Source organism: Meles meles, chromosome 4 (assembly GCF_922984935.1).
Source record: "Meles meles chromosome 4, mMelMel3.1 paternal haplotype, whole genome shotgun sequence".
NCBI lineage: Eukaryota > Metazoa > Chordata > Mammalia > Carnivora > Mustelidae > Meles > Meles meles.
Window position 1 is genome coordinate 27,524,141 of NC_060069.1, and position 18,162 is coordinate 27,542,302.

At 61.4% G+C, this 18,162-nt stretch overlaps 1 protein-coding gene across 2 annotated transcripts; it reads right to left on the minus strand.

Moving 5' to 3' along the window:
• Positions 1 to 440: 440 nt before the first annotated feature.
• ZBTB47 (zinc finger and BTB domain containing 47) lies at positions 441 to 13,510 on the minus strand. 2 transcript variants are annotated; one of them, XR_006818074.1, is made up of 7 exons: positions 13,107 to 13,510; positions 7,941 to 9,509; positions 6,203 to 6,350; positions 4,942 to 5,057; positions 4,186 to 4,330; positions 3,222 to 3,918; positions 441 to 1,901 (listed from the first exon to the last, which is right to left on the minus strand). XR_006818074.1 is itself a non-coding variant. In XM_046003238.1 (6 exons), exons 1-6 carry the CDS (start codon positions 13,107 to 13,109, stop codon positions 3,557 to 3,559), a joined length of 2,343 nt encoding a protein of 780 aa, XP_045859194.1. In that variant the 5' UTR covers positions 13,110 to 13,510; the 3' UTR covers positions 441 to 3,556. The 2 variants fall into 2 exon arrangements, 1 of the variants encoding a protein (XP_045859194.1); XM_046003238.1 differs by having other exon boundaries at positions 441 to 3,918.
• Positions 13,511 to 18,162: the final 4,652 nt, after the last annotated feature.

Here is an 18,162-nt window from a genome sequence, read left to right on the forward strand (position 1 = left end):
TTAGAGGTCCCCACAGAGGACCGTCTGCTCCCTCCTTGGAGGCCACTAGCTGCCTTCCATCTGAGCTTTTGTCTCCCTGGTGCTCACGTCAGCATCTCTGAGAGCAGGGGGCTTCAAACCGCCCTTGCCAGCCAACTGCTGAGCTCAGGAGTGGGAGTGGTCTGGGCTGTCCTGGAGCTCCCTTGTGGGCTCTGGCCTCCTGCAGGGGCCGCTTTCAGGGACCTCAGCGTCAGCAACCCCAGAATCTCTCTCCTCCTAGAATCCCCTTCTGCATCCAGCCCAGGACCAAACATCGGCTTGGGGGCACATCTCTATTCTTGCCTCAGTGCCTAACTCTCAGTGTTCCTAAAGCCCAGGCCCATGGCAAGTCTGCAGGTGTTCTAGGTCTTTCCAGCCAGAGGAGAGGATAGGCAAGATGTAAAGAAGAGGCCGGGCCAAGGGACAGTTGTACTGACTTTATTCCCCTTCACTCTCGTCCTCACCCTCTTGCTATCCCCCCACGCCCTTGGGGCCCAGACATTAAGCATCCACACACCTGGCACAGCCATTCTGCCACGATGGACCCCCCGCCGAGGGGTGCTGTGGCCATACATGTCAAGGTCAGAGACTGCGCTCTAGCCCCAGGCTGAGGCCTGTCTCATCTTTCTGCTCACCCCCAGCTGGCCCAAGACCAGGGAGCCCATGGGGAGCTGAGGAGGGAGCAGGTCCAGGTTTCTGACCCGAGTTCTAGCCAAATGGGCTGAAAAGTCCATCTGGATGGAGGGGTTCCCCACCCCCAGCACATCTCCAGTGGGAGGTGATGGTCCTGACCCCACTTCCCTGACACCAGCCCCGGGGAAGTGGGTATGCGGCCGGCCCCGGTCCCCTTAATCCCACACCTAGGTGCTCGTTTATTTGTTTTAAAAATAAAAAGGAAATGTAAAAGCTGGTAAAATGAGAACCCCTGCCCACACTGGCACTGACGAGGTTCCATTATTGCTTCAGACCCTTGTGATCTGGCTGGAAAGGAGCTCCCACCCACACTGGCCCAAGGGGAAGAGAGCATTTAGCACCAGGGACCAGGGCTCCTGTCACTGCTGGGACAGGGGCCTCCCAGGAGAGGGTTTGGCTGTGCTCACCCACAGCTACAATGACCATTGTGACCAGAGCCCAGCCTGCCACCTGGACCCCTGCCCTCAGAGGGGAGGTGTATTAGAACAAGGAACCCAAGTCATGGGACAGGATTTCCACACCAGCTCTCCTCCCCTGCCCCATACCCATCTTCAGCCTCTGCTTATCAACATGTGGCTTCACAGGGACCTGGCCTGGCCAGAGCCCCCCAGGCTCCCTCACAAAGGCTGCAGTGGGGCTAGCTGGTGATAAGGCCACCAGTCCCCATGGGAGACCCTGGTGTCAGTGACAGGGGTTGGGGAACCCATAGGGGTCCTGACCTACAGCAAATCGGGGGAGATCAACTTTCTTGGGGAAAATGTGAGCCAGTTCTGAAGAGCTGCCAGGCCCTGGGACCAGAGGTTAGAAATAGCAAGGAAAAGGAGGAAACAGAAGGGGGGGGGACCCTGAGGACGTCATGGAAGCCCAGAGATCAAGGGGTGCAGAAGAGGGAGCTATATAGTACAGCAGGAGTCTAGAACCCCCAGCCTTGGGGTAAGGGAGCTGCAGAACTGGGAGCCAGACAGGGAGGCACGCTTCCTCTCTGTGAGGGGCCCATCTTCTCTCTCCGAAGGACAGCAGGGCTGTTCTGAGGATACGTCTGGGGGCTCTGACTTGGAATACTTCTGCTGCAGCCCCAAATGCAACTAGGCCAGGGCACTGCCCCCCTCTGCATCCGGAGAACAATCTGGGGGTGTGTAGCTTGGATTATAAATCCTCAAATCACTCGGGCTTCTTGGACCTGCCCACATCTGTACAGAATAAAGTGCTTCGTTTATTGATGATTAAAATGTCCCCAGCCCCCACCCAGCGCCATGGGCCTCACAAGGAGGTCAGAGGGGTTCCGATCCCCTCAGCCCTTGGGCTGATGGGGCCCAGTCCCCCACCCCCCACCCTGTCCCCTGCCACTGTCTTCCTTGGGCTTAGGCCTCTTCCCACTCCAGCCATGCTTGGGAAGGTGGTGGTGTGAGGGTAGTCGTGGGGTTTAAGGTGCAGAGTATAACAAACAAAACTGTATAAACACAAAAGGAAAGAGCTTAACTAGGAAACATGTAGCTTATGGAACCTTCCTCCCCATTTGTGAGGCAGGAATGAAGACGTTAAATGACAACAAAAAAGGGTGTCCTATTAGTGCCGGCCTCATGGGGGCAAGCATTGGGTACAGGCTGGGGCTCCCCCAGAACCCTGATCCCCCACCCTGGGGCCTGAATGTGTAGGTGTCTCTCATCACCAGGGCTATAGGTGCCCTGCCCATTGTGCAGAGGCCCAGCAAGGACAGGGAGACCACACACCGGCCTGGAGTGGGTTGTGGCCAGGCCCAGGAAGAAGACGAGGCCTCTGCCTTCAGAGCAGGGATGGAGACAGACACACACATCTCCTCTGGCGTGGGAGAGACGACCAGGGCAGCTGGTGAGGACCCGGGTGCGCTATGAACAGCTGCCCTGCCCCCTGCCCCACTGATAGCACCTTGAAACCTTCAAACATGGCCTCCTTCTCAGGGCCTGCCCTTGGGGTTCACCTAGTTGCAGGGACTCTTGGACTGCATCCCCTGCATCTGGCGCTGCGGGAGCCAGCCCGTCTGCCCACCTGAGGCCGAGCCCCAGCCCCCCATGGCCCAGCAGCTTCTGGGGATATGTCCTCTCCTGGATTCAGGGACCTCGAGGCATCTGGTACAGCTCAGGGATCCCTGTGTCTGCCGGCAGGGTGGTGGGTGAGAGAGCAAACGCCTGGGGTCCAGCCCCTGCCTGCCCCACTGCACACGGTGCAAAGTTGGGTCTGCAGCCTTCACAGTTGGCTACTCCACCCACAACACACTCGTGGGCATCCACACTCAAGCCCTGCCTCAGTGTCCACGACTCCTTTCAGGGAGGCTGACACCCCAACTTTTCCCCACAGCCTCCAGGATGAGGAGCAAGTTAGGGGACACAGGGAAAGCTGAGATGAGCCACTGAAGCTGACCCGGGCTTGCCTGGCCAACGCTCTCCGGCTCAGGCCTCAGGAGAGTGACCCGTCACACCTGCTCCCAGGCCCTCCCTCCCTGCTGTACCTGCCGCCTCCAGCACCCCCCTCACCTGGAGGGCGTGCTGCAAATAGTTTGCTCTTTTCTTTTTCCTTCACTTCCAAAAAAAAAAAAGAAAAAGAAAAGAAAGAATGAAAAGAAAAGAAAAGGCAAGGGCTTCAAGGAGTCACTGAAAGGGGGGGCACTTGGGAGTGAGGTTCCCCCCTCACCCCCGCACAGGGGGCCACCAGCCTGCACACCCCCACGGTCAGGAGCCTCAAGCGGCACAGGTCCAGCCACGTCTGGAGGTGGGGGCGGCCGCTGTCCGACCCCAGGCAGGAGGGGCGGGCTGGGGTCCCTCCCAGAGGTGGCCCGGGGGCTCCAGACCCCGCGTGTGCGCTCGCGCAGTCAGTTGTTGGCGCTCATCCTCCCGCCGGGAGTGGCAGTGGTAGAGAAGAGTGGAGGTGGGGGCGGCAGGTGGGGCGGGGGAGGCAGGGTCTGGGGCAGCCCCGGGAGCAGGGGCAGCGTGTGCGCGGGAGGCTGGGCCGGGGCCAGGCCGGGGCCGGAAGGGGGGCCGTCGCCGGCCAGGGGGTGACTGACGCGGAAGCATTTCTCCTTGTGCGCCTTGAGCATGTTGGAGAAGCGGAAGCGCTGGCCGCAGACATCGCAGGGGTACGGCTTCTCGCCCGTGTGTGTGCGCCGGTGCCGCTTCATGTTGGGGCGGCTGGTGAAGCTCTTGCCACAGATCTCACAGATATACGGCTTCTCCCCTGGGCGTTGGCACGGGCAGAGGGGCGTCACCGAGAAGTCGGCGCACCCCGGCACCCGCAGGGCCTCCCTGCCCGGGGAGAGGCGCGGAGGACGGCGCTGAGCCCCCGAGAAGGGTGAACGGAGGCCGGGAGTGGCGAAGGGGCGCGGCTGGGGCCATTGCAGGCAGGCATCCTGGGGCAGCGCTGGGGAGCGGGGGGGGGGGGGGGGGGGTGGCCCCCCGCAGCCTTGCACGCCGCCCCCACCCCGCCGTCGGGAGGCGCGCGTACCTGTGTGGGTCTTCATGTGCTCGTCGAAGTACTGCTTCATGTTGAAGTCCTTGCCGCACCACTGGCACATGAACTGCTTGTGGCCGATGTGGATGCTCATGTGGGAGCGCAGCTGGTACTTGTACTGGAAGCGCTCGTTGCAGTTCTGCGGGTGGGGGGAGGGGGAGGCCCAGGCGCAAGGTGGGTAGCAGCTGCGGGGACCCGGGGGCCCAGGGCGGACACACACGGGGAGGGGCTCCTGGGACAGGGGGCGCAGGGGCAGAGAAGGGGCTAAGGGTGGCCAGGGCCCAGGCCCGGAGGGAAGGCAGGAAGTGGGAAAAGTCCACAGAATGGAGAGAGTCGTTCCGTGTAAGGCCAAGGCCCCCCATCCTTGCTCCTTGTTGGAACACCATCCCCCCTCCACCCTTCAACCCCGCAGCCTGCAACTCCTTCGCTGCTCTGCCTGAGATGTGCCTCTCTGGACATCTCCAGACAGTCTGTCCCCTGCCTGGTGGCAGCCCAAGGGCAGGGCCCACCTTGACTGTATGAGGGTTGGGTCAGGGAGGGGTGGCTGAGGGTGGGGGCGGGAGGGGGGCAAGTGGGCAGCTGTGGGGTCAGAACACTGTGGGAGGTGGGGGCCACAGACACCAGGGGGGCCACCCCTCTTTCTGAATCCTGGACTCCACTGCCCCCAACTCCCTGGTTGTGAAACTGCTGCTGCTCCTGACCCCTGCAGGTCCAGGGTGGCTCCTGGGGCAGGCGGAGAAAGGGACTCACCTCGCACCGGAAGGGTTTCTCCCCAGAGTGCTGCAGTGAGTGCACTTTGAGAGACATGCTTCGTTTGAAGGACTTCCCACAGGTCTCGCAGGTGAAGGGCATGTCCTTGGTGTGGGCTGTAGGGCAGGCCATTATGTCTCAGGGCAACCTCCACGGCTGCTCCTAGGGGATCGCTGCCTGGCCACCTCCCATACTGGGCCTCCTGGGAGGCCCCTCTGCTTCACGTCTGCCTCAGAGCCTTGGTCTAGCACCTGGGGCTGACTTCCAGAAAAGGACCCCAAGGAGTACGGGCTTTGGCTCAGACCCTGGCCCTGCCACTGGCTCTCTGCACTGCCTCTGTGCACCTCAGAGTGTCCTTCTACGTAGAGAGGCCAGGAGTGGTACTAAACCTCAAAGGTGGGCTTTACAGTGGATGACACTGGGCAGTCCAGAGGGAATGGCTGTGTTTCCCCCAAAACCACGGACAGATGAGGACAAACAAACTCTTCAAGGAAGATCTTCGAGGAAGTGACTGGGGCCAGAGAGTTCCCCTTACAGCTCAGAGCTGGGGAAGCTGAGCCCAGGAAGACCACCGGTCCTGGGCTATGCAACATGTTCCTGGCTGGACCTCCACCCCAGGGTCCCAGCTCCCAGGAGACTAGAGAAAGGAGTAAGACCTGGCCCGGGGCCACACCTCTCTTGAGCCCCAGACCCGAAGCTGGCAAAGAAAGGAGGGCCACTTGAACACCAGACTGCCAGTCAGGTCCTCCTAGAGGGGAGGGATAGCTATCCCAAGACAGAGGAGGAGCCCAGCACACATTTGTGGGGGTCTCCTCATTCAGAGGAGCCTGAAGGCCTGTAAGGGCCAGAAGGTGAGAAAAAATGAGAGGCACAGTTGTCATCAAACTGAGACAGGGCCTGTTTCAGCCCATACGGCATTCTGTGTAATTTAGGAAAAGGTACTCCTTTCCCTGGTGACCACAACCCCATGCTCAGATGCATAGTCTGGTTAGCAGTGTGCCAGATGGATTCTGGGCGTCCCCTGCCATCTTATCCAGGAACGCTTGCTCAGTGTCCAACCTGCCCAACCGTACATGGTAGCCCCAACCTCTGAGCCTATCCAGGTCACACCTACCACAGCAACAAGTCTTCCCAGGCTTCCCAGTTGAGAGGGGCCTCCTCACACCTTCACTCTACCCTGGGATGGGAAGTCCTTCCCAGCACAACCAGCAGCTGGCCCAGCTCTGACCCCAGACCCCATTCCTTCCTGGCCCAGACTTACCAACCATGTGCTTGCGCACATGGGCCATGGTATAGAACTTCTTCTCACAGATCTCACATGAGAACTTCTTCTCTGCATAGCCATGCACGATCTTGTTGTGCTCGTGGAGAGACCAGAGCTTTTTAAAAGCTTTGCCACACGTCACACACTGCCAAAGGAGAGGATGTTAGGCCCTGGGTCCGGCGTCAGGACTATGTGCCCTGGAACAATCTGCCCCACTCTGGACCTCAGTTTCTGTACATGGACTGCGCTGGAGGGAGAGCCCTCAATATCCAGCAGCCCGCCAAATCTGACATTCTGGGAGTTGGGGATGGTAACTCCCTAAAAAGATGCCCACCTACCCTGCCAACCCTGAGCTGCGGCCTGGGGCCCTTCCTTACCCTTGAACTGGACTCAGGTCAGGGACCCCCTATACAGGAAGCCCTGACTCCATGCTCATTTCAACAAGGCACCTGTCTACCGAGGGGAAACACATAACTGGCTGAAGGGCCACGGTGTGTGAGGAGGCTGCACACAGTGCATGGAGAAGCCCTTCTCAGATCCCACGTCTGGCCTCTTCCCTGCCGGGATCTATGCCCCGACACCCTGGAGATCCCGAAGGAGAGAGGTGCCAAAGCTGCAGGAGTCCCAGGTCCCATGAGGAAATGGGATGGTAGTGGGAACCCCAGGGGCCATGCTCCCCTCTTCCTCTTGTCCTCCCCATCCCCACAGGAGACACTTCTGGAGGGCTGGAGCAGGTCAGGCCTGGGGCAGAACTGGACTCAGGTCAAGGTGCCAGAAGAGGCACATGCAGCTTTCCCCTCCGAAAGGAAGGGTCGGGTGTGTGCAGTGGAGAGACAAAGGGCAGCCCAGCGGGCAGGCAAGTGGGAACAGGTGCAGGAGGGCGGGGCAGGAGACCAGGTAACCCTCCAGGTAACACTTTCTCCACAGGGCACTGCAATTAGCAATTAGCTCAGGCAATTAGCACTCGCCTACCTGCTGCCCCCACAACCCCCTCGTGGCCAGGAGGGTTAAAAAGCAGCCTGGCGGGCCCTGTGCTGCCTGCACCCTGGCAGGCAGAGCTGGCGCACACTCAGGCCGACGAGGCCTGGCAGCCAGCCCAGCCCCCCCTGCTTGGCCCCAGCAGCCCCTGCTCTTCCCAAATTTCTCATCCAACCCCTCTTCCCAAGCCCAGGCCAGCTGGCATCTCCCAAGAGCTGACAGCAGGGGCTTCCTCCTCCGGGCCACCCCCTTGCTCTATTCAGCCTCTATGCAAGTGGAAATAGCGCCCCCTCCGGGCAAACCCTACCCCTCCTCTTCTGGGCTTCTGTGCGGAGCCCAGCCTGAGAAACTATGCATGGTGGCCCTGATGGCCTTCCAGCAGCCTTAGGATTTACTAAAACACAGGCTCACCCCTCCTCAGAGCTGGCTATCCATCAGCTTCAAGTACTCAGACAACTCCCTCCTCTCATCCTCCCCTCTGCCCCTCTGGCCAACGGTACTATTTGTCCCTGTCGGATCTGCACACGTCTCCATGTGCCAAAGCCCAGGTCTAGCCACCTCCTCCAAGAAGCCCTCCTTGGTGTTCTCCCCTGCGTGCTCACCACCCTGGGCCCAGGTTGGCCCCACGGGCCAGGGGTAAGTGTGTCTGGGCATAGCGGGCAGCAAGACCCTGGGAACGCAGCCTGGGGGGGCCAGCCTCGAGGCCCTCCAGCCCAGCCCTGCCCCACCCGCCCTAGGAGGAGCCCCCCAGGCCCACCTGGATGTTGCGCTCACAGTCTGTCTGCCGGTGCAGTAGCAGCTCGCTCTCCAGCAGGAAGCGCTTGCCACACTGGTCGCAGATCTGCATGCGGCTGTGGGTCACGTTCATGTGCTTCTCCAGGTACCAGCGGTTGTTGAAGACTCGAGGGCACTTCTGACACGGGTGGTGCTGCTTCTCTTCCAGCTTCACCTTGGCCCCCAGCCCGTCAGTGGCCTGTGGCCCTCGGGCCGCTGCAGAGGCTCCCCCTGGAGCAGGCTTGGGCCTCTTCCCGCTCCTCGGCCTGGCCTCCTCAGGCTCAGGAGGGCCTCGGCGTCGGGCGTTCTCTCGAGACCGCGTGGCCATGCGGCTGTGGGGAGGGGGCTCTGCCCTGCTGCCCCGCCGGCCCGCCGGCCCCTGCCTGCTCCCCGCCTCCCCACCCTCCTCCTCCTCTTCCTCCTCCTCTGAGCTCTCTTGATCCTGCTCACTGTGCCCTTCCTCTTCCTCCTCCTCTTCCTCCTCCGGCTCACTGTGCCCTTCCTCCTCCTCCTCTTCCTCCTCTCCCTGACTGCCACCCTCCTCTTCCTCCTCTTCCTCTTCCTCCCCTCCACTGCCGCCACCCTCCTCTTCTTCCTCCTCTTCCTCCTCCTCCTCCTCCTCTTCCTCCTCCTCGTCCTCTGAGTGTCTCTGCAGCCCGTCCTCCCGGCTCAGCACCATGGTGGCCGGGCCTGTGGTGGAGCCTGGCTTGCCCTCAGGCCCCGTAGACACGTGCAGAGTCTGGTTGTTGAGGTTCACCTCCACGATGATCTGGGACTGCTCCCGGCGGCTGTAGGTGCCAGAACCCCCAAGCTCTTCCTCCAGCCCCTCCCCACCCTCCAGCTTGCAGAGGCTGCCAGGGGGCCCACCGGCCTCCTCAGCACCACCCTCCTTCTCCTCCTTGAAGAAGGGCTGAGCCGGCCCGATGGCAGCAGGCACCGGGCCCCCCGCAGTCCCGGCCCCGTCCTCGACGCGCACGGAGTAGGGGTCGGGGCCCTCACGGGCATAGATCTTGGGCAGGCCCGGGGCGTCTGCCTCCTGCTTGATGTCGCAGTAGTAGGGGGGTGCGGCCGGGGTGCAGGCCCCGGTGGCTGGCGGGGCCAGGGCCACGGCGCTGGGGCCTGGGGGGCCCAGGGAGCGGGCGTCCAGCAGCTCCTGGCAGGACGCGGCGATGTCGGCCATCTGCAGCAATGAGGCGGCGCTGAGCACCTCGTGCACGTTGGCCGCGTTGACCAGCAGCTTGGAGGTGTAGATGAAGTTGAGGATCTGCTGCAGGCCGCCGGGGGCCAGCGCCTCCAGGGACAGCTCCACGCGCTGCAGCTGCTTGTTCTGGGTGAAGAGCGAATGGAAGAACTGGCTGTAGGCAGCCAGCACGCCCTTGTGTGCCGGGAAGACGCTGCGCTGGGGGACCAGCACCAGGTCCACGTCGCAGAGGTCGGGCTGGAAGAGGCGCTGCTCGTTCAGGCGGCCCATCAAGCAGGCAAAGTGCAGGGCCACGTCCTCCACCAGCGAGAACTCGGCCGCCGGTGAGTCTGTCGTCTTCTCAACCAGCAACTGCGAGGGGCGGAGGGGGGAGCAGAGGGCACAGGTCAGGTCAAGGCCAGCAACCCGGGCAGCGCCCACCGTGCAGGAAGCAGCCTGCCCGGCACTCCAGTCTCCGTGTTCTAGAAAAGGAGCCGAAGCTCTGGCCGGGACGCGGGGAGCCAGGGCTCGGGCCCAAACCAGCTGCCCCTCAGAACTCAGATTCCAATCACGACCGGCAGCTCCTGAGTGACTCGGTTAACTTTTCTGGGCGTCCAGCTCTTCCCTGTGAGACAGGAAGTCCTCCTGGGCAGGGAAGGGAAAGAGAAGGAAAGAGGAAGGAACAGGGACGAGGGTCACTGGCATCCCAGAGTGCGTGGGGTTTAGGGGCTTTCCATGCTAACACCGGGCCAGTCCGGGCAAACTGGGGCAAGGGTCCACCCCAGAAGCAAGCATTCCTTCAGCAGTTCCTGAGCTCTGCGGATTCTCTCCCTCACAGGTACAAATAAAGCCACGCCTGCCTGACCCCAGGCCCCTCCAGAATGAAAGGCTCACTGCTTGGCCTCTGGCTGCTACTGTGCCCCAGGGATAGTACCTAGGAATCCCTCACCTCACCAGCAGTGGGCCTCAAGGCCTGGGCCCAAGGCTTTGCAAGGGTAGAAATTCTTGGGAAGAAATCCAGGCCCAGACCTTGGTCTTCCTGCCCTGCTGCAGGAGGCCGGTGGGATCTAGGCAGCCCTTCCTTACTGGGCCAGCCTGCTGCCCAGGGCCTCAGGCCTGGCTGTCGGCATCTCCCCCTCACACAGGGGTTCTGTGGAGGTAGAAGGACACTGCTGTGTTTTCTATCCACCAACCTTAGAGACAGGAGACCTCCAAGGCCTGCCCTAGACCCTCTTCCCTCTAGGCCCCCCAGAGCCCAGGTCAGGTATGGTCCAGGCACAGAGGCTCGGAGATGGCCCCATCTTGGAAGCTGCGCTACCTGGGGACTTTGAAAACCCCAGAGAGGCCCTCAAAGTCTGATGGGTCGGATTATCAGGCTCCTGAGCCACATCCAGCCCCTGTGAATTGTCCAGAATAAGGGCTGGATTAATCATTCCTGGGTCCTCCACAGCAGCTTTCCCAAAAGATGGCCAGCACTGAGAAGCAGGCTGCCCACTCTCTTGCCCAGGTCCAGGGCAGAGTTTTTCAGTTACCATCTATGGATCACTTGCCTGGCTGGACTAAGCCTGCACGTTCCAGTTTCTGGCATCCTTAGGCCCTGTCGAGCTGGGTCAGAGCCTCCTATATTTGAGGGGTACCTTGCCTCACTGCCACAGACCCATCAGTTTTTCTCCCCCAAGCACCTCCCTGCAAGCCCATCCATCTACAGTCCACCCCAACCCTCCATGCTAGTCCTTCCACTGGTGGGGCAGCAGTGGCTGGGCCCGGACTGGGCTGGGACGGGGGAGGGGATATCTGGGTTCACCTTCTCAGTCTCCTGAATGAGAATCAGCCTGGGGTCTCAGGATGAACCTCAAAGAGCCTCAGGGGCAACCTGCTTCCAGATCTGTCCCTGGCCCCCCCACTCCCCCACTGCATACCCAGCCATGCCCGGCAGCACCCACCCGATGCTCTCCAATCCCCGTCTGGCCACTCTTGACCACGGACGCTACCTCCCTTGAGTTCTCCCACGCCTCCTTTCCCTCGGCCAAGAAGCCACCCGTCTGCCCCCTCCATCTCAGGACTGCCGGCCTGTCCAGGCCGGGCCAATCTAACAGGGACATGATGCCAAGTCCCTCCCACCTCCCTCCTCTGACTCATTCTGATTCATCTTCTGGGACCAAACTCTATTGCACAGATGGGGAAACCGAGGCTCAGAACAGGAGGGTCGCACAGTGGGCAGTGGCAGAGCCCCTAGACTCCCCGCTCTCCTTAAGGCCAGCCCTTCCCTGATGGGCAGGACTGGACACCCCTCCCCATGGATGGATTTCTTGGCTTTCGATGCCTGAAAAAGCAGGAAGAGGCATCTGGGGAACCTCTGATTCAGAGACCAGCTGTGCTTGCCGGGACCCCGCCATGACCCCCTGCCATACCTGCAGGTCCATGAGAGGGCAGCGTGCAACCTGGGCTGTGACGGGGCCCCTAAGGGCCACCAGGGGCCAGATAGGGGCACAAGTGGCTTGGATAAAGGCCCGTTCAAGCCAGGTCTGTTGAGGGGAGCACACCCTAGGCCACAGGGCCCCCAGTCCACTCTGCTCTCTCATCAAAGAATGCCCCCCAGTGCCTACTTGGCACTGGGGGAAAAAAAAAAAAAGGCAGTGCCTGACATTTCTGTGCGCAGATCTGGTGCCAGGGCCCCCTGATCTCAGCAGGGAAGAGGGGTTAGCTCAGAGAATACTGGGGCCCTATACTGTTCCCATGCCAGAAAGCCCCAAGCCAGTGCCACTCTGCACCCTGGAGGGGCCCAAGAGTCTCCACCAGGCACCCTGACTGGACTTCGTCGACAGGGCACACCCATGCTGCTGGGAGTCCATAACCCGTCAACTACCTCAGCAGGGCTCACCGTCCCCCCGCAACCCCGACTGGCACCTCCCATACAAGGCCCACCAGCTGCACTGCCCCCCATCCCAGCCAGACAGGCCGGTTCCCCGAAGCTGCACACATGCCTCCCTCTCATGGGGCCAGCTGCAGCCATGCACCCCACCCTCAAGTCCAGCCCCGGAGGGCCTGAGATGCTAGACCCGGGGAGTGGTTTGGGCTCCCACTGCCAGGGGGTTTCAAGCCCTCAAACTCTATTTGCAAGCAACATTGGGGGCGGGGGTGGGGTGGGGAGAAGCCAGGTGCCAGGGACTCCTGCCTTGACAGCTCCCCAGGGCCAGAGCCTTCTGCTTCAAAGGGGTACCCTGTCTCTGTGCCCTGAAGCCCCCCAGGCTCCCGAGCCTGCCCCAGTGCTTCCCTGGAGGCACTGGGATGAAACCTGGGCACAATCTGCACCACCTCCCAAACGCCCACGCCAATCCTTACTGCCCGGCAGCCCGGTGTGGAGAAGGGGGCACCCACACTGAGCAAGGGGGCATAGGTTCATGACTCCCAGGCGCCTCCTTTTGGAGAGGGGGTGTCTGTGCCAGCCTCTTCTGCACTCGCGGCCCCATTCCTTTCCCAGGCCACAGGCCCAGAGAGGGCAGAGGACTGGCCCAAGGTCACACAGTAGTTTGGACAGGAGCTAAGGACGTCCCGCCCCAACACACCCCGCTTGGCCCAGTCGCCCCAAATCCCCAGGCAGGGCGGCTCCAGCGCCCACGTGGCCCAAGGCCCAGGCGGGAATCCGACCTCCCCCCTCCCCCCCATCACCCAGTCCGAGGGCGGCGCCGTCCCAGGCTCAGAGAAGCGCCCCCCTCCGCGGGTGCCGAGTAAGACCTCAGCCTCTCGCGCCCGGGCCCCCACCCCAGGAATTTAACCCCCTCCCCGCCGAGGGCCGCGCTACAGAGCCGCATTCCTGGCCCGCGGGGACCCGAAAGAAGGGGCCGGGGAGACGCGGCGAGGGAGAAGATTCCTCCAACTCCTCCACCCGGAGCCGGCGGGCCGTGCGCTCGGGAGGGCAGAGCGGGCAGGTGGGCGGATAAGCGGGGGGACAGGCAGGGCCTTGCGTACCATGGTGCCGTGGCGCTGGGGGCTCACAGGGCCCCGCGGGATCGCGCTGCCCCCGGCGGCCGGGCCGGGGCCGCTCCATGAAGCGCCGCGCTGGGGGCCGCCCCCGCGCAGGGCCCCGCGACCATGGCCCCCGGGGGCGCGGCCGGGCGGGCGGAGGCGCAGGGCCGCGGCGAGTCCAGCCGCCGAGCAGCTGCGGCCCCAGAGCCTCGGGCGCGGCGGGCGGGGGGCGCGGGGCGCCGATTGGAGCCCGCGCGTCAGCTGGGGCCGCCGTCTGGACGCTTAAAGGGCCAGGCCGCCCTGCGTGCCGGCGGGGGGCGCGGACACGCGTGGTGTGCGCGGTTCCACCGCAGCCTGCTCTGCCTCGGGCCGCCGGGGCCCTCAGCCAGGTCTCACTCTCCCATCCCAGCCGAGGGGTCCCGGCCTCACTCTCCTGCGCCGAGCCCCCTTTCTGCCGGGAAGTTCGTCCCAGAGTCTAATCTCGGTGTCTTCCAGCTGCGCCACAGAGGCGGGGTCGGAGTAGGAGGCGGCCCTGAAATCGGGAAGCTGGGCGCGCCCACTCCCCAACCAGCTGCCGAAAGCCTTCTACCTGCTCCCCTGAGCGACCCCAGGCTGAGACCGAACCCCCGTACCCTAGCTTCGCTCACCACCCCCACCCTCTGGCCTGGGCCGCTTTGACCTGAGGGTGAGTCTGGGATCTCTAGCTAGCCCGGCCCCCCACCCCTACCCCAGGACAGCCCAGGGCTCATTTTGCTCTGTGCCGGTTGACCCATACCTACCTGGTGGCCTCCTCTGGCTGCTCACGCCCGCGCTAGGGCGGGAGATACAAGAACTCAGACTACAGCAGCAGCAAGCAAGCCTTGAAGGTGGCGGGCCCAGGCAAGATGAGCCGAGTGAGGGCCAGAGGCCGGGGGCCCCACTGCACCCCTCCCCCGTGTGACCCGACCACTGCCGAGTAGCCTCCCCACTCAGCCTCTGCTGGGGAGATGCAGCCAGGCCCGCGGAATGCTGCTCTGGCATGGACACCAGTGAGGGCAGGGGGCGAGCCCTGCTGGCAGGAGGCTGCAAAGGAACGCTGCCAGCCTGAGCAGGCGGCAGGGTGGGGACCACAGGGTGCTGGCCTGGCAGGTCCCAGGTGGTAGCTGAGCCACCAGGGTGGAGAGGGAGCCTCTGTGGGCCTCTCTTGTGGCCCATGTTATCATTCCAATGCCCTCCTGTGCCCCTCACCCCACCCCAAGCTGGCTGCTGCCCCATCTCTGGTCACTCTGATAGTGCCCTTACCCCGACGGTTCCCGCACCCCTCCGGGCACACAGGCCCGTGTGCTTACACAGCAGCCCCTTGCCTGGCTGGAGCAGGCACCCCTGGGGGTGCCATCTTCCTCCTGAGTGGGCAGGGACTCTGGGGCCTGCTCAGAGTCACTTGGTTCTGGGTGCCAGGGGAGGAAATGGAGCAGAGGTGAAGATCCCAGGCAGGCGCCATCAGAAAGTCTGATGGTCTGTCCTGTAACATGGCAAGGGCCTCCTGACCCCAGGGCCCGGGAGAAGACATCTCAGGGGCACGGATGGGGGTGACCAAAAGTGTCAAGATGAAGGGGAAGAACACACAGAGCTAGATGGAGCGTGGGGAGAGCCCCTGGGGGATAAGGGCGTGGGAGGAGAGTGGGGGCACAGCGGGGGACATGCCCCCAGAAGCAGCCACCGCAGACATCCCTCACTTCTGTGGCCATGGTAAGTGCACAGCCAGCCAGTCCAGCTCCCAGAGGCCTCGGGCTGAACCCAGGCCAGAGTGGCCTGCATGCCTGACCAAACTTGTCACCCCCAGTTGTGCTTTCTGGCTCGTCCTCTGTTCTAGCCACAGTGAGCTGGGAGTGGCAGGGGAAGGACTGTGTACCCATTAGTTGTACACAGTGAGGCCCAGAGCAGGACAAATCACGCAGCTGGGCACCAGTGTCAGGAGCTGGGGAGAGGAGAGTTTGGGAGAGAGTGGCCTCCCCCGAGGGCTAGGAGGAGCCTGGCTGTATGGACTGCTCTGGACACTCCTGGGCTCACTTCCAGCCAACGCTTGGCAAGGGGGCGTGGCCAGTGTTACGTAACCAAGGTAGGGCTGCTTGCCTCTTTGGGATTGGCCTTGCTGCAGCAGTCAAGCCAAGGAGGGGCTGGAGGTTGGGGTGAGAAGAGCGGGAACAGGGGTCTATCTCCCTGAAGACTACAGCCGTTCCCCTCTTGCTTCTCTGGTCTCTAGCCCATCTACTAGGGGAGCCCGAGGGCAAAGGCAGCTCTGGGAAAGTCTGCTGGCACTTGGGTCCCATGAACCAGGCAGGAAGGGGCTGTTTGAAAAGCTCAGTATGGTGGGCTCAAATGGGGCCACTCAGAGTTGAGGACTGACAGTTAACATTAACTAGAACAGAGGGAGAAAAGGGGTACTCCAGGCAGAGAACGGCACCTGCAAAGGCCAGGAGAGTGGAGACAGGATACCATCTGCAAGCAACTACAGGCGATTTGATATGGTAGAGTCAAGGTTCTTGTCGGGTGGGAGTGAGTGGCTGGATAGGGATGGCAAAATTGCTCTTAGCTTTGGAGAGGGCCTTGCCCTGGGCGCTTCACTTCACTGTTGGTCAAGGCAGGCTTTCTGGACTGGGTTATTGGGAAGGAGGATCCCAGGTCGGAATCCCAGGCCCTAAGGGTAATCCAGTTTGTGGAGATAGGTGCGGAGCTGGGTGATCCTTTGGACACTTGGGGCTGGGTGCTGGCAAGGTCAGCAAAGCCATGCCCCTGCCTTGACAGGTCAGCTCTTGGGTGTCCTCACAACTTCCTGAATCATCTAGCCTGCTTTCTGTCCCGTATTGAGGAGAAACACACCCAAACTGTGCTAGGGTAGTTCCCAATCTTGCCTGGGGACACCGGACTCTCCCCTACTGAGCCTAGAAAGAATAAACAGCCCAGGGTGGGATGGGTGTGTGTGTGTGTGTGTGTGTGTACACACATGTGTGCACAGGACTTAGCCCTCCCAGGGGTGTGTGTGTGTGTGTATGTGTGTGTACCTGCATGCGTGCACAGGACTCAGCCTCCTTAGACGGGCAGGAGGCTGTATAGCTGCTGTAGCTGTGATAGGACAGCAGAGTGGACGGTGTCCGGGAACAGAAGGGGACAACACAGCATGAAGTCAGTGGGATGGTAGGGTTCGAGCTACCCGCTAGGGGCTGACTCAGGTCACTTCAGGGTTGGAGAGTATGGAGCTCTGGGTGTGGGGCTGGGGGTCTTGCTCCTGTGTTCTGCCACCACTGAGCACCACACTAATAGGCTACAGATGCTGGGGGGGCCCTAATTCAAACCAGCAGGTTGCCCAGTTCCCTCCTGCTGTGTAAACATCATGGCCTTGGCATTCACATTCGAGTCCTCCCCAGAAGCTTCTAGGATCCTCTCCCACCCTTTTGGTTCAAGGGACCCTGGGCTTCTCAGTAGTGATTGAGCCCGACCCTCCACATGAAACCTGGGAGCTCCTACCCTCCTCCTGGAGGCAATCCCAGGGGCCAGCGTCCCTAGGCCTTTGATGTATCCTTGGTTCTGAACATTTAATTCTCACTACTTCTAAGAGGGAGGCCTGGTATCCCAGTTTTCAGATGAGGAGCTGAATTATAAAGGTCAAGCAAGTTATCTAGTTACTCAATTAGGAATTGACAGAGTAGAACTTGAACCCACGCAGTGTGGGCCTGGCTCAAATCCCTAAAGGACTGTACCGTAGAATAGTTGCCAGAGAGGTCTTAATTCAAAATAAAATCAAATTAGGCCAGAGGCACTGAGGGGTCCTTCTCAGCCCCCTTCTCTGGGTGCCTGGCCTGCTGGTAGAGATGCTGGTTGCAGGAGGACCTGGGTAACGCCCTGTAGGCCAGCTCCTCACCAGGCAGGCCTGGGAAGGGACGGGCACCACCGATTTCCATGTCCGGCTTCGCCAGTTGTGCACACCCTCTCTCAGGGCTTGTGGGCTTGTGAGCCAAGCAATGGGCTGTCCAAGTCTTCTTAGTACACAGCGTAGTCAGAGGCTCAGGGTCAGGACTCCAGAGGCGGAATGCAGGTGTGTCTCTGCTGCAGCCCCGGGTCACTCCTTTTTTACTTATTTCCTTGGTGCTCTAGGCCAGTTGAGGAGACCCAACAGTGCTCAGGCTAGCCTGTGGAGCTATGAATGGTGGGCCCAGGGTCTCCACGAGGCAGAAGTACTTGGCCTCGAGACTGGCACAGCCCATGGTGGCCTGGTGATTTACATGGGGAGGGGCAAGGGGCAAGGAAGCACTGCCTCTACCGAAACCTCTCAACAGACCATTAGAGCCTCCGCCCCTTTGTGTCCTGGCAGTGCGCCCTCCCCTCCCCACCCTCACCCCTCTACCCCGCACACACTGACTAGAGCCATCGAGGGTCTGTCCCAAGAGAAGCAGGTGCCCCGTTCTTCCAGGATACCCCACTCCTGCCCCTGATCTCCCCAACTCCTGAGGCTGCCTGCCACCTCCACAGCACCCAAGGACTTCTTCTGGCCCAGGACTCCTCTCAGCTTGCATTCCAACTCATTCTATCACAAGTCTCTCCTGGGACTTCTTTCTAGAAACCCGCCCTCGAGTCCAGGCTCTTCCAGCAAGTAAGGTAGGCGTGTGAGGCATGGCTTCCAAGCCTCACCTGGCCAGCTCATTTGCATCACTAGCTCAGCAAGTTTCTCTGCACCAACTACAGCTTCCCCTCCCTGCCCAACAGTGATGCCAAGCCAGTGTTCAGGGTCACTTGTGATAGGGGCATATTTCTTGAATTCTCTTACCTCTTATTTAATGCCCAGCTAATTCAGAGCAGCCAAGACCAAAGTCCTTGACACATTTCCCTCCAGCACCGCCCAGCTGATCAAAGCCATCATAATGTGAACAGAATCCGAATGTGAACAGAATGCCAGAGCTCACTAAAAAGGAACCTCACTTGGGGACTTCCCTACAGCAAAAAGACTGAAATTTTCTTTAAATTTTAGTGCATCTAGATTTGACTATTGTCAGGGATTCTGATTTGGGCGTCTACCGTTAATTCT